Source organism: Mustela putorius, unplaced genomic scaffold, assembly GCF_011764305.1.
Source record: "Mustela putorius furo isolate JIRA1106 unplaced genomic scaffold, ASM1176430v1.1 tig00000129_pilon_pilon_pilon, whole genome shotgun sequence".
In the NCBI taxonomy this organism is placed as follows: Eukaryota; Metazoa; Chordata; class Mammalia; order Carnivora; family Mustelidae; genus Mustela; species Mustela putorius.
The window spans coordinates 17037705-17064504 of NW_025421290.1; the positions used below are offsets into that span (position 1 = coordinate 17037705).

The 26800-nt window shown below is 39.9% G+C and overlaps 1 protein-coding gene and 1 pseudogene across 3 annotated transcripts in view; both read right to left on the reverse strand.

Annotated features, from left to right (window-relative positions):
- Positions 1-713: 713 nt before the first annotated feature.
- Positions 714-26800, reverse strand: part of LOC106005933 — a 50892-nt pseudogene continuing 24805 nt past the window's right edge.
- Positions 23759-26800, reverse strand: part of WDR89 (WD repeat domain 89) — a 42226-nt gene continuing 39184 nt past the window's right edge. For all 3 annotated transcript variants that reach the window (XM_004738903.3, XM_045070294.1, XM_013056934.2), the window contains one exon: positions 23759-26256. In XM_004738903.3, the coding sequence (XP_004738960.1) occupies positions 25062-26225 (1164 nt within the window). In that variant the 5' untranslated portion in view covers positions 26226-26256 and the 3' untranslated portion in view covers positions 23759-25061. The remainder of the gene's footprint in view (positions 26257-26800) is intronic.

Here is a 26800-nt window from a genome sequence, read left to right on the forward strand (position 1 = left end):
GTTCTAAGAGGGCAAGATAACCAAAGAAGGTGAAAACTTAAATCTGAGCACACTGTTATTAAAACAAAATAAACCAATAAGGACAACATATACAATCTTCTATGGTACTGGCGATAATAACTAGAAACGTATAGCAATTTCAGTTCACTTTCATATACACTATTTAATTGGAACCTTAATGCTGTAGATACATAGTATTTCTTTTTTAAGATTTATTTATTTATTTGAGAGAGAGAGAGAGAAAGCCTGCAGGTGAGAGTGAGTCCAGGGGAGGTGCAGAAGGGGAGAGAGAGAATCTCCAGCTGACTCCCCACGGAGCCGTGAGCCCAATGCAGAGCTCAATCTCATGACCCCTAGATCATGACCTGAGCTGAAAATAAGAGTCAGACGCTTAACCAACCAAGCCACACAGGTGCCCTTGTAGATACATAGTATTTCTAATTTATAAATAAAAAACATGAGGATCAGAGAAGTTATCCAGTGTCATACAACTAGTAACTAGTAAAACTACAATTTGAACCCAGATCTTCCAAGGGCCAGGTTGTTGGTTTTTTGTTTGTTTGTTTGTTTTGTTTTTTAAGATTTTATCTATTGGAGGGAGAGAGAGAGAGAGAGAGAGAGAGAGAGCACAAGCAGGGCAGGGGGAGGGGCAAGGGAGAGGAAAAAGCAGACTCCCTGCTGAGCAAGGAGCCTAACAGGGGGCTTGATCCCAGGACCCTGAGATCATGACCTGAGCCAAAGGCAGATGCTTAAATGACTGAGTCACCCAGGCGTCCCATGGACCAGACCTCCTTATGCTGCATCAAGTTGCCTCTGTCTTTAAATCTTTGCTTGCTAACAATATGTCCAAGTGATTGAATATAAAGCTACTCTTTTCCCCATCACATAGAAGAGACTAGTAAGATACAGAAGTTAAGTGTCTAATAGAAGGTCATAAAGAAAAGAAAGTAGAAATAATGGGCCAAGTCTTCCATCCTCATCAACACAGTCTCCCATTCATTGAACACTGAGCCAGAAACTATGGCAGACATTTTGTATGTATTCTTTTCACAATAACCCATTGGTGTAGGAACTTTGGTCCCATTTTACAGATGCAAAAAGTAAGACACAGAAAGTTTAGTTTTTTTCCCAACGTTATACATCTAGTAAGGGGCAGAATCTGGGCAGGAGTTAAGACTAGAAGGCACTGAAATTCTAAACTATCTTACTGCCTGTCCCACTGGAAATCTTCTACACAATCAGGTTTGTATATAATGCTGTGTTAGCATATATATAAAATGTCAAGGCTTTCTACTCATTTCCCTTGGTATTTGTCTCTCTGCAAAATAACAAAGAACACCCATCTGTCTTCTTGAGAAGCATACTTTGTTGGTAGAGTGAGGTTACCATATGGATTCAAGTCAACCTTCTTTTTCAAAAGAGTTTTTTGTTTTTTTTTTTAGAATTTAGATTTAAAGAGCTTTGAAAACAAGGATGATGGCCATAGTCACCTCAAGTATTTGAAACTGTTTTGTTTGATGGTTCTTCTAAGTCAAGAAAGTTTATAGTCTCAGATTTGGAAGGTTAGTGACCCAGTTAACATACCAGTTGGCAACTAGAACAAAGTACTTATGAAAAAGTATTTTTGAAATAAAAAGCATTGGGAGAGATTCAGTCAAAGTACAAAATTCTAGCTGTCTTGACCTTCCAGGGAAAAAAAGTTATAATTAACTACAACTCATGGGTCCCACAGGCTGACTGTGGCAAATGCTCCACGTCAAGAGAAATCCTCATCACGATGGTCAGACATTTCAATAAGCCTTTCAAACACTTAATATAGGAGAACTCTCATAACCAAAACTTTCATTATTTAATTTAATCATTCCCTCATGCATTCATTCCAAACATTTAAGTCCCTACCTACCCTGGGCCCTGGGGAAATTCAGATCCGAGTAAGACAGAAATACTCTCTCTCTGCTGTATTTATGAGATGTTATGATCAAGGGCTAATTGTTATGAAAGCCCAAAGCCCAGGGTAAAATCCTGTGACCAGGAGAGGAAAGTGGGAAAAAAATTCGGGAAAAAGAGGAGATGATATGTAAGCTGAACTTTGTGACACTCAGAACTCCATTCACTCCTGGCTTGGTACCTGGTTTGTGTTTGTTTGTCTCTTCAGGGTATTCTTTTTTCTTTTCTTTTCTTTTCTTTTTTTTAAAGAGTCTTGGGGTCTTTTATTTTCTTTACATTTATCATGCCATGAATTCACAGGGAGTGGGTTCCAGCAGTTCGGGCTCGTTTCCATTGGTTCTCACGAACTGTGTTTCTCCTGGCGGAGCAGGCCAGTGCTTCAGGTGTACCCAAGTACCTTTCTCTTTGGCGTCCTTCTTTTTCTGGTCATTTTCCTTCAGACGCTTCAGGAAGATATCTCGGCTCTTTGAATGTTTAATATGCTCAATGCGTACATTAATTCTCTTGGCAAGAACCTTGCCCTTAACTTGTTTACAACAATGCCAGCAGCATGCTGAGTAACATTGTAGACTCTTCCCGTTTTGCCATGCTAACATTTGTGGAGCACTCCTTTTGAACAGTGCCCGCTCCCTTGATGTCCATAATCTCACCTTTCTTGTAGATTTGCATGCATGCGGACAAAGGAACAAGTCCATGTTTTCTAAAAGGCCTGGAGAACATATAATGGGTACCTCCCCTCTTTCCCTTTGTGTTGGTCATTTTGGACAGTTACTGGAAGATGGCGGTTCCCGCCGAAAGGAAGCCAGGGTATTCTTTATTATGGGCCAGGAATGATCCAAAGTGAGTCACATAGATTATTTTTATTTAATTTGTAAGTGTTCAACCGATTTAGATTCTTCCTTCCATCCCTTCTCACCTTCCCCGTACACCTCCAGGCCAGAGTCAGAAAGTAGGATATCCCTCTTCCTTCTCTAAGTGCTGGGATATTTGGGAACAGGCACGGTTCTCTCTCTCTCTCTATTTTTTTAGATTTTGTTTGTTTGTTTATTTATTTATTTATTTATTTATTAGACAGAGAGCGTGAGAGCAGGGAGGGTCCAATGGAGAAGCAGTAAGGAGCCTGATGCAGGATTCGATCCTCGGACTTCGGGGCCAAAGGCAGTCCCTTAAACAACTGAGCAACCCGGGCGCCCCATGGTTCTCTGTTTAGAGTCAGAGCCCAGGAGACTTACCAGGCACTTATGGGACCTGGTGTAAGCGAAGTAGGGGAATTGTTAGAATGTTGGACAGGGCTGTGCTTCACCTCGGTAAGCGGGGACTCGCAGCAGACCCTGGGCTCTTTTTTGTTTCTGTCTCTTAATTGTGCTCCAATTTTTTTGTCACACTAAAGAGGGGCTTTCTTTGAGGGCCAGGCCATGTGGTACAAAATGGCAGATCAAGCCCTCATGTTTGCATTGTCTTGATTCCAGAGAGCAGCCATGAGTTCAGTTGGGATCCCTGGAAGGAGGTCGTGGCCCAGCTCGGGTCAGGTACCTGTGGTAGTCCAGTCAGCTGTGGTCAGGATATCAGTCATGTTGCACAAAATGAATGTTGGGGGCTCTTTGTTAATTCCAGGTGTGCTGGGGAAGAGAAAGTAGAGAATGACCCATTGCTCCAAAATAACACACAGTGATCGTCTATAACACCTTAATTTTTCAAATTAAATTGTTAATAGTAGAATTAATAAACTGAGAATATGAACAATTTTAAGTTTCTTTTTAAAAAGATTTTACTTATTTGAAAGAGGGACAGAAAGTGCATGCATGCCAGAGTGAAGGAGGAACAGAGGGAGAAAACCACAAGCTGACTTTGAGCTGAGTGCAAAGCCCCACACAGAGCTCAGTCCCACAACCCTGAGATCATGACCTGGGTCAAAACCAAGAGTAGCGGGGTAGCCAACTGAGCTACCCAGGAGCCCCAAATATTTTTAAGTTCTTGATTGCATTCTGCCTGTTTGCCAACATGATTATCTTTTCTCATCCTGTCTAAATTTAGAGGCCTAAAATTTGAAACCGATTATCACTTTCATCTTTTCAACCACAGAGGTAGAATAGTTAAAATATTTTCCACACATTTGATAGTCATTTATATTTATTTTTCTGCAAATTATCTAGTGCTGTTCTTTGGTTCTATTATAGTTTTATTGTTTTTGTGATTTACTTAAATCCATTTTTTATATGTTGAATTTTACATAGAGAAGCATACCATAATTCCTTGGAGGTTTCTTTCATTGCTAAGCAAAGTTCTTAAAAAGTCTTTCCCTTAAAAATTCCTCCTCCTGAAAATCTTTCAAAGATACTCCTAAGGTTCATCAAGGATATTTATTGCAGAATTTTAATAACAAAAAATAGAAACAACCTAAGTATGTATCAGTTGAGGGATAGTATAATTATAGCATATTCATGTCATGGAATATTATATAGCCATTAAATATGAGGGAGATGTATATATATATATATATATTTGTTTGGAGAGGTGTCAATGATATTAAGTGAAAAAAAGCCAGAATTACAGAATTATGTGTAAAACAGTACCCTATTTATACTAGGAAAAACATAATATATGAAATATAGAGTTACCTAGACAAGGCAAATATCAAAAATAAGTCTGGAAAGATATACTTGGAATTGTGACTGGTGAATTCCTTTCATCATGGTTTGGAGTTAATGATTAAATTATGTATTTAGATATTATTTTAATTTTTTAAAAAGATTTACTTATTTATTTTTAGAGATAGCACAAGTGGAGGGGCAGAGGGAGAAGGAGAGAGAACCTCAAGCAGACACCATACTCAGTGCGAGCCCAATGGCAGGCTCAGTCTCACGACCCTGAGATCATGACCTGAGCTGAAACCAAGAGTCAGATGCTTAATGTCCTATACCACTCAGATGCCCTTTGTTTTAATTTTTCATAGGGAATACATATTACCTTTAAACTTTATTTCATGCTGTGTCCAGGTCGCTCAGTCCATTAAGGGTCTGACTTTGGCCTAGGTCATGATCTCACATCTGGAGAGTAAGGCCCTATGTCAGTGTTTCTGCTCAGCAGGGAGTCTGCCTGCCTCTCCCTCTGCCCCTTTCCCACCTCCTCAAATAAATAAATTAATTAAATTTTTTTAAACTTTATTTCACAAAACATTTTAGACATACAAATCATTGAGTGAATAATATAACGTATAACCATGTACCTACCACACAGCTCTAGAAATAAATACCAGCACAGTGGAAGCCTCTTGTGTAACCTTTTCCATCACATTCCTTCTGTCTCAGAGGTTACCATGCCCCTAAATTGGGTGCTTTTTAGTCCTATGATGTCATACCTTTACTAAATACGTACATATTCTTAAACAGCATGTAATATTTTTGCATATTTTAGGATTGTAAATAATTGGTATTATGTATACAATTGGTATTATGTATATAATTGGTATGTTATATTTTGTAGCTTATTTTTTCACTTAACATGATATGCTTTTTTTTTTTTTTTTTTAATTTTCTTTATTTGAGAGAGAGAGCCACCACAAGTTCAGGGGAGGGGGAGGGAGAAGCAGACTCCCCACTGAGTAGGGACTCCAATGTGGGGCTCGATTCCAGGACCCCAGGATCATAACCCGAGCCAAAGGTAGACATTTAACTGACTGAGCCCGCCAGGCACCCCATGGTGTGCTTTAAATTTAACCATGTTAATACAGATACTTCAGATAATTCCCTTTCCCTGTTACAGAGTATTCCATTTACAAATGTTCTGCAGTTTGTTCATATGGTTTTGTGATGGTAGGTTTCCAGCATTTTACTATTTTGAACAGTGGTGCTATGAGCATTTCTAGGCCCATATCCATGTGTATGGTTCTCAAGTTCGTGTGTGTGTGTGTGTGTGTGTCTAGCAGTAGAATCAGGTCATAGGGTATGTGCTTCACCCTCACAAAATAGGGACAAATTGCTTTCCTCAATGTTTGTACCAATTTACATTCCCAGCAGCAGTGTATTAGAGGTTTTGTCATTCTAAAAACTCCTTAACCCACTCAGAGAGCAGACATTTATCTCTATATATTTTCTTCTCATTTTTGTTTTATGTGTCTCTTACAGTATACTCTTTAATTGAGCTTGAACTAATTTTGCTATAAGTTGTGACATGGGACCTAAAATGACTTATTTTTTTTTTTTTTTGGACAGACAGAGATCACAAGTAGGCAGAGAAGCAGACAGAGAGAGGGAGAGGAGGAAGCAGGCTCCCCGCAGAGCAGAGAGCCCAATGCAGGACTCAATCCCAGGACCCTGAGATCGTGACCTGAGCTGAAGGCAGAGGCTTTAACCCACTGAACCACCCAGGCGCCCCATGACTTTTTTTTTTAAACAAATAACCAATTTTCCCACCGTTGTTCATTGACAAGGCAAGTCCTTTTTCATTATACTTTTAAATCTTTCTCATCTGATGGTTGAATTTCTCATCTGGTTGAATTTCAGTATCATTTTGTAGAGTATCCTAAATAACCTATTGAGATTTCATTGTAATTGCATTAGGCCCATGAATTATTTGGGTCTAAAACTGGCATTCAACAGCTCATATCTCCACTCTCAAAATGAAATAATTGAAATAGAATCAAGCATCTTCAGTCTGCTCCCGAAGTCCCCTATTATTTGTATCCGTATTCATCTTTCAGGATCATCATTTTCAGCAGGCCAGTGTCTTCCTTGTCCGCTAAGCTTTCCTTAATTTTTTTCCTACAAACTTTGTTCATGAAGTTCCCTCCAATCAGGAATGCCAACCCTTGGGGGCCCGGGGAGGGGGTCCAGATGGTTGGGCATCTGCCTTCGGCTCAGGTCATGATCTCCAGGTCCTAGGATGGAGTCTTTAAAAAAAGAATACCAACCTTTTCTTCCATTCCCTTTGTTTATTTAAAACTTTTCCTTCTTTCAAGGGCCTGCTAAGCTCTTAGCTAGAGTTAGAGTCCTAAACACGAGTTAGCCCACCATGTTGCATTGCTATTCAGTCTTCCAGTAAGTATGGATTTAATCTCACCAATTCTATGACTGAGTTAACTAAAATAAGACAATGGGAGACAAGAGGAACTTGCCTGGAGAGAAGTCAGGAAGAACAGTTGTTGGTAAGAGAACTTTTACTCCTGTAAACTTGGAGTGGACAGAATAGCAGGACAAGTGGAAGAGAGAGGCTGGAGCTGGTGTCTCAACATCCCACCTTACCCTCCTACGACCAGAAAACAGTGGTGAAGCCAGGTAATAGACAAGTCCGGCATCTGCACCATCAAAATGCCTTGCATTTGAATAGTGCTTCAGGGTTTGCTAATTTGCACACATATCATCTCATTTAACACTTGCAAAACTTTGAAGTAGGTGACATATCTCCATTTCACCAGTGAGGACCCTGAGGATTAGACGTTTAAAGTCCCCAGCTAGGAACTGGTAGGGCCAGCTCTGTGACTCCAACCTTCCAGTGATCCCACTTCATCACTCATACTTCCCGTTGCTTCCGTGTTGACTTCAAAATTTTTCAAATTTTATTTTTAACTGTGGCCAAAAAAAAAAAAAAAAAAACCCTCACATAATATGAAATTTCCCTCAAACACTTTTAAGTGTATGGTTAATCATGTTAACTATATTGACATCATTCTATAGCAGATCTCTAGAATTTTTTCATCTTGTAAAACTGCACTTCTAGGGGCGCCTGGGTGGCTCAGTAGGTTAAAGCCTCTGCCCTCAGCCTGGGTCATGATCCCAGGGTCCAGGGATTGAGCTCCACATTGGGCTCTCTGCTCAGTGGGGAGCCTGCTTCCCCCACCACCACCCCACCCCCCGCCTGCCTCTCTGCCTACTTGTGATCTCTGTCTGTCAAATAAATATTTTTTTTTAAAAAAACTGTACTTCTATAGCCATTGAACAACAGTTCCCCATTTCTCCCTTTCCCCCAGCCCCTGGCAACCACCATGCCACTTTCTGTTTTCATGATTTGGATTACTCTAGATATCCCCTATAAGTGGAATCATACAATATTTGCCTTTTGTGACTGGCTTATTTCACTCAGGCTGATCCTTTTGGGATTATGTGTCTGAATTTCCTCTTTTTTAAGGCAGAACAATATTCCCTTGTATGTATATACCACACTTTCCTTATCTCTTCATTTGTCAATGGACACTTGGGTTGCTTCTACCTCTTGGCAACTGTGTAATATTGCAATGAACACGGATATACAAAAGTCTCTTTGAGAACCCGCTTTTGGTTCTTTTCCATATATACCCAGAATGGGATTGACAGATCCTATGATGATTCTGCACTTAATTTTTTGAGGAGCCGTGTTAACTTTTACACAGATAGCCCCATTCTCATAGACTCTACTGCATTATGTTAAGCAGAGCATATCACCTTTCCTTTAATTAAATGAAAACAGCCATCGTGCTCTTATAGAACCATTAAAATATGTTTAAACTTCTTACTTAAGATGCATCACTTACCACTTGGGCAACTGTAGATGCTTTCATTTCCTCCCAGTCTCAGTGAACACTTGCTTCTTCACTTTTAGCTCCACCCACCCTCAGGGGCACTACATGAGAAGATTCATGATGGAAGGACCCATCTATTTTTGTGCAATTCTGCGCCTCAAGTAACTAGCACAGTGACTGGCATATAATACGCATTCAAAAATGGTTAAATGAATTGATGAGTGAGGGGTCCTTGGTGGCTTGGTCAGTTAAGCGTTTGCCTTCGGCTGGGGTCATGGTCTCAGGGTCCTGGGATAGAGCCCCTTGTCACACTTCCTGCTCTCCCTCTGCCCTTCCCACTCGTGCTCTCTGTCTCTCAAATAAATAAATGAAATCTTTTAAAAAGAACTCTATCTGACAAATAAGTTAATAAAACTTAAAAAAAGAATTGGGAGTGAGTGAATAAAAGACTATGTTCTGGGCATAGTCAAAAAACTTGAACTTATCCCCCAAAGTGGATGTTGTCATTTTTAAGAGAGCATCGTTCAGGACTTTTTTTTTTTTTTTTTTTAAGATTTTATTTATTTATTTGACAGAGAGAGATACAGGGAGAGAGGAACCACAAGCAGGAGGAGTGGGAGAGGGAGAAGCAGGTTCTCCGCTGAGCAGGGAGCCAGATGCGTGGTTCAGTCCCAGGATCCTGGGATCATGACCTGAGCTGAAGGCAGACGCTTAACGACTGAGCTGCCCAGGCACCCCAGTTTAGCACTTCTTGTTCCAGCAAAGCAGAAAGTAGATCCCATATGGCAAAGAGATATTCAATGACATGAATTTTACCAGAATGATACAATCTCTAGGATAAATTCCGACTAATGCTCTAATGGTAACACAGAATCGTACCAACTATGAGGATTTGGAGAGCTTGGGAAGCCCTTGGAATTCTAAGAATGTCCTGCTGGATTAATGGGACAGAGCTCAAGGTAGAAAAAGTCAAGAGAGGGTGCTAATAGCGCAGGACTGTATTTCTCTTCCCTTCTGCCAGACAGCATGGACCCTGGTTAGAGAGCATTGGCAGCAAAAGCATTGTCATACCAAGTGGCAGATTTCCTCCTGGCCAGCTTGCTGTGCATTAAGCTGACTGGTGCCCTCTAAGGAGGACAGGGGTGTGAGAGCAAAGAGAGGATTAAACCCCTGGGGATAAAAATACATTTTATGTTTATTTAAAAATTTAAAAATTAAATAATTTTTTTTTTTAAAAAGAGAGAGGATTAAAGAAACTGAGAGCAGTTATTTTCTCCTAAAGAAAGCAAGGTCTCCTGCTAAAGACTGCTGGCTATTCATCTGTGGACTTGATATACACCCTTATGAAAGGAACTGGAGGAAATGGAATTACAGTGTATCAGCAAAACTTAAATCTAGACTTCACAAAAATCGCATGAATTTTCCAAGGATAGAGGCCCTGGAACAAATTGTTCAGTAGAAATTATGCTCTGCACATATTTAAAGAATGAATGAATCGTAGCTCTCTTCCATTCAAACGGGAAGATGGAATTCAAGCGAAAAATATCTTTTAATAGGCGTGTCCTCACAAAAAGATAAAAGACAAGGTTAAGTTGCTAGATGATTATGTGAACTCTTTTCCCATTCTCTTAGTCATGACTTTATTATTTTTTCTAAAGTTTTTTTTTTTTTTTTTTTTTTTTTTTTTTTTTTTTTTTTTTTTTTTTTTAATTTAAGAGAGAGAGAGAGACAGAAATCCTAAGCTGGGGCAGTGGCAGAGGGAGAGGGGGAAGAGGGATCCCCGCCGAGCAGGGAGCCCAGTGTGGGGTTGGATCCCAGGACCTCAGGATCATAACCGGGGCCAAAGGCAGACTTTCACCGACTGAGCCACCCAGACCTCCCTCTTAGTCATGAGTTTAAATTCACACTAGCAGATCAATATAGTAAATAGTGGGATCTTTTTTATATATTGCTTAATATAGGAGACAGCATGGTTTCATGGAAAATGCTAAACACAGGTCAAAAGACTTGCCTTCTGACACTAGTATCACTTGGACCACACTGGCCTTTCAGAAAATTATTGGTTTTTATTGCCTACGGTGCCAGAAGAATGGTACAAAGCTGATCATGTCACTCCCCAGCATAAAATTCTTCATGGGCATCTGTCACTTGTAGACAAATTCAGAGCACTTTCACCTAGTAAATTCCTTATCTCACTCCGACTTACCCAAATAGCTTAACGTCTATCATTTGCCTCTCCAAACATGTGAAGCAGTACTGAATGATATGTAATTTCCTCAGGATAAACCACACTCATTCATGCTTTCACTGCTTAAACACCCTTCTCCCTTCTTTTATTTGGCTTCTATTCATGCCTAAGTGCCACTATTCTGACTTTCCTCTAGGAACCTCCATGTGTCCCCTTGTTAATACTGCCATAATGACGTTGTATTATAATTAACAGTTTGCATGCCTGCCTTCCCATTAGACTCTTCTCCCACCGCCATAAAAGTAATCTCTTTCTATTATATAAATTCAAACAAAGTGTAGAAAGTAAAATGTCCCCTTGAAACCCACTCCCAAAGGCAGTTCTTGTTAACACAGAGCAGGAAACCGTAAGTTTCCTTTGAATTTTCCGAACATAGCAGTGCCTGGTATATAAGAGGCCTCAATAAACAGAGCTAAATGGGGGTGCCTGGGTGGCTCAGTCGGTTGAGCATCCCACTCTTGGTTTTGGCTAAGGTCATGATCTCATGGGTTATCTGCTTGAAGATTCTCTCCTTCTGCCCCTGCCCCTCCCCCTGCACCATGTACTCTATCTCTTTCTAAATTAAAATAAATCTTGGGGTGCCTTGGAGGCTCTGTTGGTTGGGTGTCCAACTCTTGGTTTCAGCTCGGGTCATGGTCTCAGGGTCATGGAATGGAGCCCCGTGTCAGGGCTCTGTGCTCTATGGGGAGTCTCTCTCCCTTTCCCATTGCCCCTCTCCCCCTTGCTCTCTTTCTCTAAAACAGATAAATAAATCTTTAAAAAATAAAATAAATAAATCTTAAAAAAAAATAAACAGAGTTAAGTGAATGAATCTGTAAAAAGAAGATGGCATAGCTGGCTATACAGGCCAGCAGTATGTTGTGGTGATGCAATCATGCAGGCTAATGACTATGAAATCTCTGGAAAGCATCATGTAAGTCCAAAATCTCATGACAAGTGGCTAATGACCCTGGACCTCATTTTATCTGGTATCTTGGTTTCAATGATGCTGATGCTGATGATAAAAATAAACAATAGCTAACATTCACTGAGCACTTTTCATGTCTGAAGTACTGTCCTAAGTGTTTCACCTGTATTAACTCACTTAATTATTATAAGAATCTAAAAGGTGAAGACTATTAATTGCGCCATTTTTTTTTTCAGATGAGGAAACCAAGGTACAGAAGGTTATGTAACTTCCCCTCCAAAACCACCTAGGTAATGAGTAATACAGTCAGGATTTAACCCAGAGGATCTCACACCTGGATCCACACTCAGCCCCATCACCGGGCTGCTCCCGATATACAACCCTGAGGTCATAAAACAAGAGCCAGTTACCTCCCATTCCTACAGTGCTTCTTGATCTAGTTTTAGAGTTGGAAGTACCTTCATCTCTGTCGTCCTTTGTTTCCTCACATGTAAAATGGGTATATTAATGACCCCCATCTCACGAAGGTATTTGTGCGGAGTATCTCCAACTCTGCCTCAGGTCGCCAAGCGAGAATGGGGTTGAAACCCAGACCCTGGAGCCAGGGACCGGTCACACTGCAACAGAGACGTGGGTAAGGAAGACAAGAAGACTGCACTGGTGATCCTAATCTCAGAGCAGCTCAGCGTCCCTCGACAAGTGTATTTACCGGCAGATGAATGCTGAGAACTAGCACTCACACTCGGGCCTTTTCAGTTAAAGTCTGGGTGGCCAAGGAAGCAGGCTCTGTGAAGAGAAAGCCAACTCACAAGATGGGACCCTCACTTCGGTTCTTTGGCTCTGGTCCGTACTAACGGACACAGTGGTTGCTGGCTACCTATACCCGATAGGACAGGAATGGAAGTAAAACTTTACAGCGTGTCACGCGTTTAACAGCAGAGGTACGTGCACTCGGTACTGTGGAAGCAGGGAGAAGACTACACTGGCAAGTGCTTACAGATGGCGCTTGGATCTGGAACAGTCTTCAAGGCTTATAGAAAACTCAATCCAACTTTCAAAAAGGAATTGCCAAGGCAGAGTGCTAGAGCTCTATCCAGCCAAGCCACCGTCCTATCACACCAGGCTCGGGACCCTGTGGGAGTCATAGTTAATGAGGGTCTCCAGGGAAATAGTACTTGGTTAAGCCCCTGCTGGGCTCTCATTCAACTCCTGGGCCAAGCTCCATTATTGGTAAAGCCCCTAAGGAAATATGGAGCCTTTATTCTGTCCTAGAGAAGAGAAATGAAGGCACAGATGGCAACTTCATACATAGAGTCTAGTTTAATCAATGAGGAAGTTACTGGAACCAAAAAAAAAAAAAAAAAAAAAAACCTGGGGAAAAAACAAAACAAAACAACCCTCAAATTAATGCAGCATTGCCCCTAGGCTAAGTACTAAAGACAGAAGGTGGAAAACTGACAGATCTGCTGTTAACTAGAAATGAATAGCTAAAAACTAACCAGGAAGTTTTTCCAAGGGAGTCTTGCAAATGCTCTGGATGTCAGAGCAAAGAGTGAGCCTCTAGAAGGAAGAGCTCCCGAATGCAGGGTGCTTGTAGGGTGAGTCAAGGGGCGATGAGGGGAGGGATTTGAGTGGCACTGAGGAACACTTCTTTAGACTAATAATTTTAACAACTTTGGCCATACCTAGTGGCACGGAGTCTAGAAAACAGCACAGGGAAACATCGTCCTCAGAATTAAAACAGTGAGAACTCAAGGCATAATAGATGCAATGAGCCATCTGCAGAGGTAAATCACCCTAAGAAATGTTTCGTGAATGTGTTTGCAGAGAAACTTGGGAGGACCTGAGTCCAATGCTCATGACTAAAATTAACCACGTATTTTATGCCTCTGCGCCTTTGCACATGTTTTCCTTCTGCCCGTTTTATCATCTGTTGCTCTTTTCTCCCCTTTTTCCAGCCTATCGGGTAAATTAGTTTTCTTTCAAAATACATTCCAGGCATCATCTTCTCTTAACATGTGCCTGAGAACAGAATGAATCATTTCTCTCCCTCCTCCCCCTACTTTTGCACTCTGTACATCTTCTTTTTATTAGTTGAGACTCTGTCTCCCCTGGTACATTGCAGGCTCTCTGAGGGCAGAGACCAAACCTTCTCTAGCATCTCCCACTACAGTGCCTAGCCCAACGGACACTTGGTTCAGCTAATCCACCGAGCAGGTCAGAAGAGGGGAGGAAGGTTATGTCTCCTCTAGAAGTGGTACAGCAGGATCTTTGGGGTGAGGTTGGGAGGTGTGGTGTTTTGCCACATCAGCATATTAAATCCTGCCATTGGTTTAGGGGCAGTAGCAGAATCTACAGGATCCATGACATTTTTATGTTTATTGAAAGAGAACTCTAGAGGCACCTGGTGGGCTCAGTTGGTGGAGTGTGTGGCTCTTGATCTTGGGGTTCTAAGTTTGAGCCAAACGTTGGGCATAGAGATTACTTAAAAACAAAATCTTTTTTTAAAAAGGCAACTCTAACTTTTTTTTTTTTTTAAATGAGAAAGCAGTTTAGTAAGGAGACAAATTTGTAAACAAAAATATCCAAGTTGCTATAAAAGTACACATAAGATTAAGAGCTAGTACAAAGCAATGGGAGGATTAACTCCCTAGATGGAGATCAGAAAAGGTTCGCAGAGGAGGAAATGATTGAACTGGGTCATAAGGACAAATAAAAGTTTGTCAAACAAACCACAGGGCAGAGGGAACAACCTTACCAAAACATGGAAACAGTGTAACATTATAATTATGACTTAGAGCTTACTCTACTCCCAGGCACTGTCCTTTTTTCTTTTTCTTTTTTTAGATTTTATTTCTTTTTTCAAGAGAAAGAGAGAGTACAAGTGGAGGGCAGTGCAGGGGAGAAGCCGACCTCAGTGATCAGGGAACCTGACACAGGGCTCAATCCCAGAACCTTGAGATCATGACCTGAGCCAAAGGCAGGTAACCGCAGAGGTACTGAGCCACCCAGGCATCCCAACTCCCAAACATTTTTCTAAGAGCTTTTACATGTATCCACTCATGTAATATTTTCAACCATCTTAAAAAGTTTATACAGTGTTATCAATTAGATTCCACTGCTTGTAACAGAAACTTGAAATAATAGTTGCTAAAGCACAGGGCAGTTTCTTTCTCCACAAAACCTCAGGGTTCCAGATTCCTTTTAGCCAACAGCTAGAAGCTAGTCGTGGCCTTTATCCTCACAATCCAAGACGTGGGGTAGAGAGCTCCAGCCATCCCATCTACATTCCAGACAGCTGGAGAGGGGGCCCAGGGAACTCAATAGCTGTCAATTTATGCAGATTCTTAGAAGTTTCCACATACGTTCCATTGCCCCAACATAGTCTTTTTTTTTTTTTTAAGATTTTATTTATTTATTTGACAGAGATCAGAGGTAGGCAGAGAGAGGAGGAAGCAGGCTCCCCGCCAAGCAGAGAGCCCGATGCGGGTTCAATCCCAGGACCCCCGGGATCATGACCTGAGCCAAAGGCAGAGACTTTAACTCACTGAGCCACCCAGGTGCCCCCCAACATAGTCTTATAACCACAAACACTTGTAAAATATTCTGGGAGATAGTCCTTATTCTGGATATTACATCCCCCAGCTATGATGTGGAGTTCGATAACTACGGGAAGGGAGAACAGATAACGAAGACAGGAGTTTCCGCACCTACTCTTATCTCCAGTTTGCAGATAGTGACACCAGTGCCCAGTGGGGCTACATTTGTCGTGACGCGTTCAAGGATTGCAAGTAGGTTTTGCTTTTTTTGTTCTGGGGTGTGTGTGCGTGTGCGCACGCGTGTGCATGTGTGTTTTGCTTAAGCATACAATGTAAAGCGGGAAGAATGAAGGACGACGGGGCCTCAAAGTTAGATGATTTTAATTCTGACACTTTACGTGATCAAGCGATAATGGGCAGTGTAATGCACAAAACCCAGGCAGCACTAAAGTGCCAACAACATAATGTATGAGTAATCTCAAAGCTAGATAATTGAGTTGGTTTGTGGATCTGAGAGATGGATTAGTAAAACGGGTCAGTAATTGAATAGCAAATTGATTCACTATGACATTGCTGACTGCAGCGGCAGAAAATCACATAAAATTTGCCAAAAGGACAACAGATACCATCTGACACATTTTTCAGTTTCTCATTTTAAATTTGTTAAATGTCTCCCTCTCCTCTAAATAAGCACCCACTAAAGGTCGAATGGCTTGCATTGAATGCATGTTGATGAAAAAAAGTAAAACAGTGCAGGCTAACTCTTGCCTCACAAATACTTTACATTCATTTGAGTCAAGGTTCCAATGAGAAATATTTTGAAGAAATCATATACGTGACTGAAGTCAAGCAGTACCTATAGAAGGTACTGCACCTTCCCAGCAACTACTCAATAACCCCAACATACTTTTTGTATTCTTCCCTGGACCCCTGTACTTCAGAAAAGTCTGTTTTACCCCCAACCCCAATTGGTGGTGATCGCATTTCTCCTGTTAGTGACTATTTGAGGCATGTGGGCACACAATGAAATTCTGGCCAGTAACACTTGGTGTGAGGTTTCTCAGAAAGTGTGTGTTTGTGTGTAACTGTGCGATCATTAATAAAAAGGATCACAAAGAAACACTCTCTTTTCCACTGGACATAGTTGAGTGTGGATGTGATCGTTGACGGATTATAGCAATCTTGGGAACTTGAGGCTGACAAGATAAAGATTGGCAGAGCAGAAGAATGGAAAGAATTTGCCTTCTTGCTAACAAGCAACCTTGGAAATGCTCCACTTCTGAACTTATGTGAGGTAATAGGTTCCTTATATAGTTCATTTGAAATGAGCTGTTATTTGCAGCCAGAAGTATCCTGATATTCCACCACAAGGTATCCTATAACAAATACTGAAGAACAAAAACCAGCACTCTCCTAACCAATCTCTTCACCCCAGCTCTTCTCTAGAGGGAATCCCTTTCAACTTGTTTAACTTTTTTGGCAAGCAATTTACTTACATGTTTCTAAATAATGTGCTTATAGTGCTATTTCCTTGCTTTATCCACAGAGTGTTGACTCTCTGCTATGGGAGAGGAAAACTAAACATTTGCCCACGTCTTCCACTTCTCTTCCCTGCTCTCAATAGTTTTACAACATTTGAATAATCAATACTGTGCTTACACTAGTATGGCTCCATAAATATAATTTATCAGTGAAGGGTTAAGTAGTGTACTGATTGCATTTCTTTTTTTTTCTTTTTTAAAGATTGTATTTATTTACTGACACAGAGAGAGAGCACAAGTAGGAAAAGCAGCAGGCAGAGGGAGAGGGAGAAGCAGGCTCTCTGCTGAGCAGGGAGCCCGATGTGGGGCGCATTTCTTTTCTTACACATTTTTTTTACCCCCACCCTTGTTCGTATACATTGCTTTCTGAGTGCCTTTTATTCATTCTTAAACTCTCCAACAGATGTGTAATAGTCTTTGAAAGTTATTTTTTCTTTCCCATTAAAGTTTCTTTTCGGGGTGCCTGGGTGGCTCAGTGGGTTAAGCCACACTGTCTTCGGCTCAGGTCATGATCTCAGGGTCCTGGGATTGAGTCCGGCATCGGGCTCTCTGCTCAGCAGGGGGCCTGCTTCCCTCTCTGCCTCCCTCTCTGTCTACTTGTGATCTCTGTCTGTCAAATAAATAAATAAAATCTTTAAAAAAAAAGTTTCTTTTCTACTCTTTCCTCCTTCCCTCTCTCATTCTGCCCTCCTCTTTTACTTCTAAATTCACTTCCTTTCCCTTCTCCCCCATACCAGGCAATCACTCTGTGGTCACTACTATGTACAGCTTTGTATGTCCTTGCAAAATGTGAAGTTCTTTGTGTATTTTAAATTTATATAAATGGCTTTCCCTATGTATGCATAGTTTCCCATTTCCATTGGGTACTATCTTTTTATGGTCAAGCCATGTGGCCAAGTGTACATCTAAACCGTGGCTTGTAAATACCACAGAATACTTCATTGTGTAAATCCAATACATTTTTACCTGTCTCTCAGGGATGGATGTCCAGGTTGTCTCCAACTCCACGACATCACAAATAATGCCCAGTAATGGACCTGTATGAAAGTATCTTTGAGACATTACCCCATTACGACTGCTAGGTCAGAGAGTACGTCAGCACAAAAGTGTCCGCTCTCCAGAAGAGCTGCATCTGGGCCTACGCTCCTATCACCAGTGCGTGGCGGATCCTAGATGCCCACATACCTCCAACACTTGGTATCATTTAGTTTTCTAATTTTGTTCTAAAAGGTATAAAATGATTAAGTCTTCATTTCCCTAATTTTGAAAGAGTTTGGCCACCTTTTTAAGCTCTTCCAAAATTTGCCTTTTCATAGTCTTTAAAAAAAAATTTAAATTCAACTAGCCAACACATTGTCCATCATTAGTTTCAGATGTAGTGTTCAACCATTCATCAGTTGTATATTCCCTTCTCACAGTCGGGTCATTTTTCCATTGGCATTGTTTTCTGTTAAGGATTTGCAGTTCCTCCTATAGTCTAATTAATCACTTGTTGATTTCAGATATATTTTCTTGCACCCTGTTGCTTATCTATAGATTTTGGGGGACCAGAAATGCTTAATTTTGATATAAAATTTCTTTTTTCTTTATACTGCATACTTTTGAATTTTAAGAAGTCAATTGCTATTTGTAGGTCACAGACATATTGTCTCATACTTCCTTATATTATAGTTTTCATCTTTTATCATTTAAGTCTACCATTTAAGGAATCTAGTTTCATTTTTCTCCATCTAATGAGCTAGTATCCTCAAAACCAACTAATAAAAAACTCTCCCTTTTGCATTATGTCACGTTTATAAGATATTAAGTTGCTATATATCCATGCTTTCTGTGCTCTATTCATTGACATTGTTCTAAGGCCACACCACAGTTTTTACTATGAGTTTGTGGTTATCTGATAGTCTTAATGTCTGGTAGGGAAAATTCTCCTTTTCTAAGTTTACTGTTCTTTGTGGATCTTATGCTTTCATATAATTTTTAAAAAAGATTTTTATTTATGTATTTGAGAAATATACAGAGATAGTGAGAGAGAGCACAAGAGAGGAGGAGGAGAAACAGGATCCCCAGTGAGCAGAGAGCTCAGTGTGGGCCTGATCCCAGGACCCTGAAGATCACGACCTGAGCTGAAGGCAGACGCTTAACTGACTGAGCCATCCAGGAGCCCCAGCTGTTTTTTAAGTAGGCACCAAGTCCACCATGGAGCTCAGGACTTGAACTCATGACCCTAAGATCAAGACTTGAGGTGAGACCAAAAGTCTGACACTTAATCAACTGAGCCACCCAGGTGCCCCATCCATACAAAATTTTAAAGTAAGTTTGGGTTCTTCAAAAAGTCCAACTGGGGGGCAGCTGGGTGACTCAGTGGGTTAAACCTATGCCTTTGGCTCAGGTCATGATCTCAGGGTGCTGGGATCAAGCCCCCATCTGGCTCTCTGCTCAGTAGGGAGTCTGCTTCTCCTCCTCTCTCTCTCTGCCTGCCTCTCTGCCTACTTGTACTCTCTGTGAAATAAATAAATAAAATCTTAAAAAAAAAAAAAGTCCAACTGGAATTTGGTTGAGGTTACATTAAATTTTCAGACTAAATTCAGAATGGTTACTTTTATAATACTGTCATCTCACTGGAAGCAAGGTTTCTTAGAACATCTTCTATTTTTTTTTTTTAAGATTTTATTTATTTAATTTAGAGATAGAGTCTGAGAGAGCAGGAGCATGGGGAGGAGCAGAGGGAAAGGGATAAGCCAAATCCATGCTGAGCGTTGAGCCCTCCTCAGGGATTCTATCCCCCCAAACCCGAGATCATGACCTAAGCTGAAATCAAGAGTCTGAACACTTAACCGACTCAGCCACCCAGGCGCCCCACGTCTTCTGTCTTTATTGGAGTTTCAAAGTTTCTCCGAACAGATCTTGAGTATTCTTGTTAATTCCTTGATACTTTTTAGAAATTTCCTGCTATTGTAAAATGATATTCTTTAGATTTTCGTAGGCTGGCCTTGGTCTGGCAGCTTTGCTGACTCTCTGAATAGTTCAAAGAAAATTGAAAATAAGTCTAGGTATATACCTAGGTATATATCATTTGCATACTGGATTTTCTAGGTATATATAATTTGCAAAGGAGTTTTTCCCCTCTTCTCTTCCAATCATTACACATTATCCTACTTCTTCTTTCCTTAGAGTATTGGCCAGCATTCATACTAATGCGATAAGCTTCCTCATTGAATCTTGGTATTAAAGGGAATGTATTTAATCTAACATTTCTCCAAAAAGAATAATGCGTACTCTAGATTTTGAGGATAGTTCTAACCAAGTTAAAAAAATTATTCTATAGATAGCATGATGTTTATATTTTTCATATGTAGGTGTGAAACCATACTGTTTTTCTTTATCAATTAAAATAATTGATTTTTTCCATTTTGTCCATTACCATGATAGATTTTTTTAAGTTTTTTTTTTTTTTTTTTTTTTTTTTTTTTTTAATTTGACAGACCAAGATCACAAGTAGGCAGAGAGGCAGGTGGTGGGGTGGGGGAAGCGGGCTCCCCACGCAGCAGAGAGCCCGATGCGGGGCTCGATCCCAGAACCCTGAGATCATGACCTGAGCCAAAGGCAGAGGCTTTAACCCACTGAGCCACCCAGGCGCCCCGACTTTTTTTTTTTTTTTTTTTTTTTAAGATTTTACTTATTTATTTGTGAGAGAGCATGAAAGACCATAATCAGGGGAGGGGCAAAGGGAAAGGGAGAAGCAGGCTCCCCATTGAGCAGGGGACCCCCCTCCACCCGAGATCATGACCTGAGCTGAAGGCCGATGCTTTGCTGACTGAGCCACCCAGGTGTCCCTGTGATAGATTTTCTGATGTTGAGTCATCCTGAGATGAACCCTAGTTTGTCTCTTTTTTTAAAAATGCACCATTGGATTCGGTTAGCTATTTTTAACAGTGAATATATATTCATAAACAAATGAACCTCACTTTTTTCTTTATTTTCATCTGGTTTTGGAATTAAGGTTGTATTAAACTTAAATTCTATTTTGTCAAGGGATGCCTGGGTGGCTCAGTCGGTTAAGCATCTGCCTTTAGGTCAGGTCATGATCCAGGGGTCCTGGGATTGAGCCCCACGTCAGGCTCCCTGCTGAGCAGGAAGTCTGCTTCTCCCTCTGTCCCTGCTCCCATTCTTGTTCTCTCTCTCTCTCAAATAAATAAAATCTTTTTAAAAATTCCAATTCCTCCCAGGTTTTTTGGTTCATATTTGTCATATATTTGGTAACAACTACATTTGGGTAAAATTCACATGTAATTCATTTACTCAAAGTGTACAATACAATGGTTTTTATTATATTCAGAGTTGTGCAACTATAATCACCATCAATTTGCATCACCCCTACACCCCCCCAATCATCCACAAACCCTCCCATTTCCCTCTTACCTCCCAGCCTTCGGTAACCACTGATACATGTTCTTCTGTTGTTGTTCTTCTTCTTTATAGACTTGACTATTCTGGGCTTTTGACGTATACGGGATCATACAGGGTAGTCTTTTGTGGCTATTTTTACTTAGTATGTTTTCAAGACTCATCCAAGTTATAGCAGGTATTAGCACTTCCTTTCTTCTTATGGCTGAATAATATTCCATTGTTTGAATACACCATAATTTACCCCTCCAACAATTGATGATTATTTGATTGTTCCCACCTTTTGGTATTATGAATAATGCCATTAAGAGCACTCATGTACAATTTTTTATATGGACTTACGCTTTCAATTCTCTTCAGCATTTACCTAATTTGGAACCACTGGGTCGATCTTGGGGTCCTGGGATCGAGTCCCGAATCAGGCTCTCTGCTCAGCAGGGAGCCTGCTTCCCTCTCTCTCTCTCTCTGCCTGTCTCTCTGCCTACTTGTGATCACTATCTTTCAAAGAAATAAAATCTTTAAAAACAAAGAAACAAAAAAATCTCCCATGTTAGGGCAATTTGATCTATAGAATTATAGGTGAGAAAAGCAATTATCTCCTGAAATCCAAATTGTTAAATTCCTAGCGGCCAATGAGTTTGGTTAACAATGGATATTCTGTTAGGGAAATAAATCTAGTTCCTCAGTTTCAGAAGGCAAGTGAAAAATATTTGCTTAGCAAGGGAGGTCTCAAAAAAATTTTACTGCCATTTGCTTCATGAGTTTGGAGAGCACAAGTTCAGATAGCAGGAAATTGTCCTCAGAAGCTGGAACTTTGATTCACCATCTTGTGTCATCCAGATTTGCTAATGAAGAGTCTAATTCACATGTTTTCCTTGTACCTAAGTGATTGCTTCCCCCCCTCCCTTTCTTTGGAATTTAAAAAATTTTCTCTTTGTTCTTGGGAGTTCTGACACTTCACAGTGCTATACCTCAGTGTGGATCTTTTTCATTCATTATACTTGACACTCTGTTGGGCCTTTCGATCTGAAGACTGAAGTTCTGGGCATAGCGTCTAATGTTATTTCATTTTAATAATCCCGTCAACCTCCTTTACATTTCTTTTCACATTGTAAAAACTGATAATCTGATAGTAGACCCTTATTTTATCTTCTGTGCCTTTAATCTTTTCTTTTACTTTCTCTCTCTTTGAGGTCTACTTTCAAAGGTATTTGCTTACCTACATCTTCTAACTCTATTAATTACTTTTTTTTTGGAGGGGGGAGAGAGGGAGAGAGAGGACAGAAGGGGCAGAGGAGAAGGAGAGAAAGAACGGTCAGCATGGAACCTGACACAGGGCTTGGTCTCACACCTCTGAGATCATGGCCCTAGTCGCCATCAAGCATCTGACATCGAACCTACCCACCCACCCAGGTGCCCTCTATTAATTACTTCTAAAGTTTAAACATTTTTGAAAGTTTTACTGTTTTGATAACTGTTTCATTTCCTGTGTTGTTTTATAAATGCAGTGTCTCCAAGTCTTTTTATACAGCTTTTCTACTTACATAGTCAGCATTATCTCATATCCTAAGTATCTTAAAAACATGGTTTTTCATTTTTACATAGTGCTCCATCAAAAGATCAAAATGTACCAAAGATTTTAAGCAGCATGAGGCATTATCAAATCTGTGTTTCCTATGTTCAGCCTAGAAATAGTGGGAAGAATGAATTGGAGCAGATTAGAAAAAAGGGTCTGTAATCTAGGAGAAATGATGAAACTCTTATCTAAGGCAGTAGTGGGGGGGGTGGTAAATGCAAAAGAACAGCAGACAGATTCTGGGAGGTGGAGTGGCATAGGTCTTGGTGATTGACTAAATAAGAGAAAAGAAAAAAGTCCAGAATTAACCTCAGGTTTATGATTTGAACAAAAGCAAGAATTGGTGAATTTTTTCAAATAAAAATTACATATTTTGAGGGGCACTTACTTGGGTGGCTCAGTTGGTTAAGCCTCTAACTGGATTTTGCTCAGGTCATGATCTCAGGGTCATGAGATCAAGCCCTGCCTCAGGGTCCCCGCTCAGCATTAAGTCTGTAGAGATTTTCTCCTTTCCCTTCTACTCCTACTGTTCATGCTCTCACTCTAAAATAAACAAATCTTAAAAAAAAAAAAAAGAATTATTTATTTTGAATATGCTTAACAGGGACTTAACTATTGCTCCCTCTCAAGTGAGTGAAGCTAGATCAAACCTACATGTACGTTGGACTGTGCTGTACGATATGATTTTCCCCTAGTGCTATGGTCTCAGTGATAAATCATTAACATTTAAAGAGAAATGTACAAGGTTCTCAAGTAATGTTTGTATTTTTCATGAGAATATTTTTAGTTCAAAAGATAAAAACATTTTAAAACATCTTTATAAATATTCTTTTTTTTTTTAAAGATTTATTTATTTATATGACAGACAGAGATCACAAGTAGGCAGAGAGGCAGACAGAGAGAGAGGAGGAAGCAGGCACCCTGCTGAGCAGAGAGCCGGATGTGGAGCTCGATCCCAGGACCCTAGAATCATGACCTGAGCCGAAAGCAGAGGCTTTAACCCACTGAGCCACCCAGGCGCCCCTTTATAAATATTCTTATCTACAAAGATATTTTTATTTGTAATTAAACATAAGAAAACATACCAAACCTTTAGAGCGACCAACTTTTTAAAGAATAGTTTATTTGTTTATTTGAGAAAGAGAGAGCACACGCGTGAGTTAGGGAAAAGCAGAAGGAGCGGGATAAGCAGATGCTCCTCTGAGCACAGAGCATTGTGGAGCTCAATCTCATAACCCTGAGATCATAGCATGAGACAAAATCGAGAGTGAGATGCTTAATCAACTGAGCCATCAGGCACCCAAGTGACCAACTTTTTAATTAAGATTCTTTGGAAAAATATTTAACAGTAAGGATGAAAAAACTGGCAGCAAACAAAAATTCAAGTTCAAAATTATGGCATCATCCTTTCCCAGCAGCACCTCCTACATGGCCCCCATTCCCCATGGGCACTTAAGTTTAAAATTATGGATGAAACACTATGAAAGAAAATTTTATCACAAGATAGTAGAATATTTTGAAATAAAAAGTCATTCTGCTATATAAATACTTTCATTTTTTGTATATTCCCTTTGAGTCTCAAAATGAATTCTGCAAGATAATTTCCTTTTCATCAGTGAAATATCTGTTTACCATTTAACTATTTAAAGATATAGATGCAAACAGGGGTGCCAGGGTGACTCAGTCCGTTAAGCATCTGACTCTTGATCTCAGCTCAGGACATGATCTCAGGGTCGTGAGTTCAAGCCTTACACTGGGCTCCATACTCAGAGTGGAGCCTACTAAAAAAACAAAACAAAACAAAACAAAGAACTATCTATCCAGATAGATGCAAATATAAACTAAATATCTTTTTTTAAATAGATGCAAATCATTTTATTTAAAAAAAAAAAACCCTTAGTTCTACTTAGAATCATTGGAATATTTATATTTAAATACTCCAACTTAATTTATGTGTATTAAGCAAGTGGGAGCTCCTACAGAAAAGTCTGATTTGGTTTTATAAATAATGAAGATGATTTAAAATGTAAAAAAAAAAACCTAAACTTAAAAAACGTATTTCAAACCACCTGATTTTTTAAAGTCACACCAGTCATCCACTTCTAAAAAGTCCTTATCAAAGCTATTTCTTTAAACCCAACATTTACTAACTCAACAGATGGGTTTTAAAAATGAGGAATGTAATTTTACTTTCAACTCACTGATTATATACTCAACTGGCAGCTTTAAAAAAAATAATTTTAGAATACATGAAGACCTGAATTAAACCATTTTCGACATTTCTCCAGGACTGTTTGCTAACTGGCTTGTTTTTACATAGGAGCTTTAAACATAGCTATCACAGGTAGTACCCAAAAATAACTACTTGCAACTATAAAACCTGTCAAGTAAACTTCCAACAGAACATCACTGCTTCTTCCTTCTCTTGTAAGAATCATTACTGTGAACTCGTACTCGCTGGGACACAGAGGATGCTATTTTCATGCTGTCTTTCTTTGTAAATGTCTTCTCTATTGGTCCGGGTTTCCAAAGTAACAACTGTGCGTCTTCTCCTCCGGTTAGCAAAGAATCATCCTGCATATTCCAAGAGAAAGAACGGACGGTAGCAGCATGACCTCCGTGAAGGCTGGTCACATGGCTCAATCCTGATGTAGTGCAGCTCATTAAGTGAATAATTCCTGTGTTTGTTCCTCCAACAACAAACAATTTGTCCATTTTTTCATGATATAGGCCACCAATTAAATAGTCCAAAATACCTTCTTTCAGATTAACCACTTCTCTGACATCTTGGATGTTCAAACATGTAATTGGTTCATCAGTATTCAGATGATTAAGATCCCACCAAGAAAACCCTTCATCGTGTGTCATGCAGTAAATCTGTTTATAATCCTTTCCAGACCAACCAATACAGCTTACTGATGAAATGGAGTTACAGGTTGTAATCAGTGCATCTTCTTCATTATCCACACTAATATCGAATACATTTACCAGGCCATCAGATGAACCTGAAACTAACATGTTGGGATTGTAGGGATGGAAGCACACTTGAGTGACATCATCACTATGAGTCTCTGAATATGCTCCAAGTGGGTCTTTAGTAGTAGACAAATCCTGAGAACTAATTCTTGCGTCCCAAAATACCAATAAGGCATCATCGTCAACTTTTTCTGTACCAGCACAAATGACATGATCATTGCAGTTGATATCGAAACTAATAAAAATATTGGAAGGGTAACCCTTGAACAGCTGGACAGGTTTTTCACTGGCTAATCGAGCATCCCAACACTTTACGGTGCCATCGCTACATGATGAATATACACTGTCACTAGAACTTGCAAATCGGACTCCATTCAGAAGTCCAGGATATCCACTAAATTCTCGTAGTACATATAACCTTTCTTTATCATATATTCTGATTGATCCATTAGAACATAAAACAGCAACCAAGTTTTCTTTTTCTGCTTGTACAGCTTTTGATGTGTCTATACCAAGCAAATAAGTAGGCTCTTTAGTTTCCGAGGAACGTTTAACAATGCTCAGATTAGCAAATTGTTCCTCAATCTTTTCCATGTCAGGAGTAGCATCCAAACGTAGTAAAGATCTGTAATAAAAATACAAAACTTAAAATTAAACGCAAAGCTTCTCCAAAATTATAATCAAGTCAAGAACACTTTCCTCTGAGGACTGGCACAAAAGAACAGAAATAAAGTCTATTCTAATATTTTAATCTTTCCCTGCCATGATATAACTCAAACTCGCTTGCTTCCCTCTAATTCAATCACTCTTGAATACTGAATCGACCACATATACCTTATGTCAGTAAGAGAATTTTAAAACATGTACATATACTGCTCAGTAGTTCCTTTAGCTTACACCCAACTTTCGGTCCAACTCATAATTCTCAGCATTAGCCAATGCTGGCTTCTCCTGGCCTCAGCTGCCTGAGGCAACTTTTAGAATTTAAACATAGGCAGGAGGGTGAGCCGGGTGGTAGGTATTAATGAGGGCACGTACTGCATGGGGCACTGGGTGTTATATGTAAACAATGAATCTTGGAACACTACATCAAAAATTAATGATGTACTGTATGGTGACTAACCTAACATTAAAAAACAAAAGAATTTAAACATAGATGTGCAGATGTG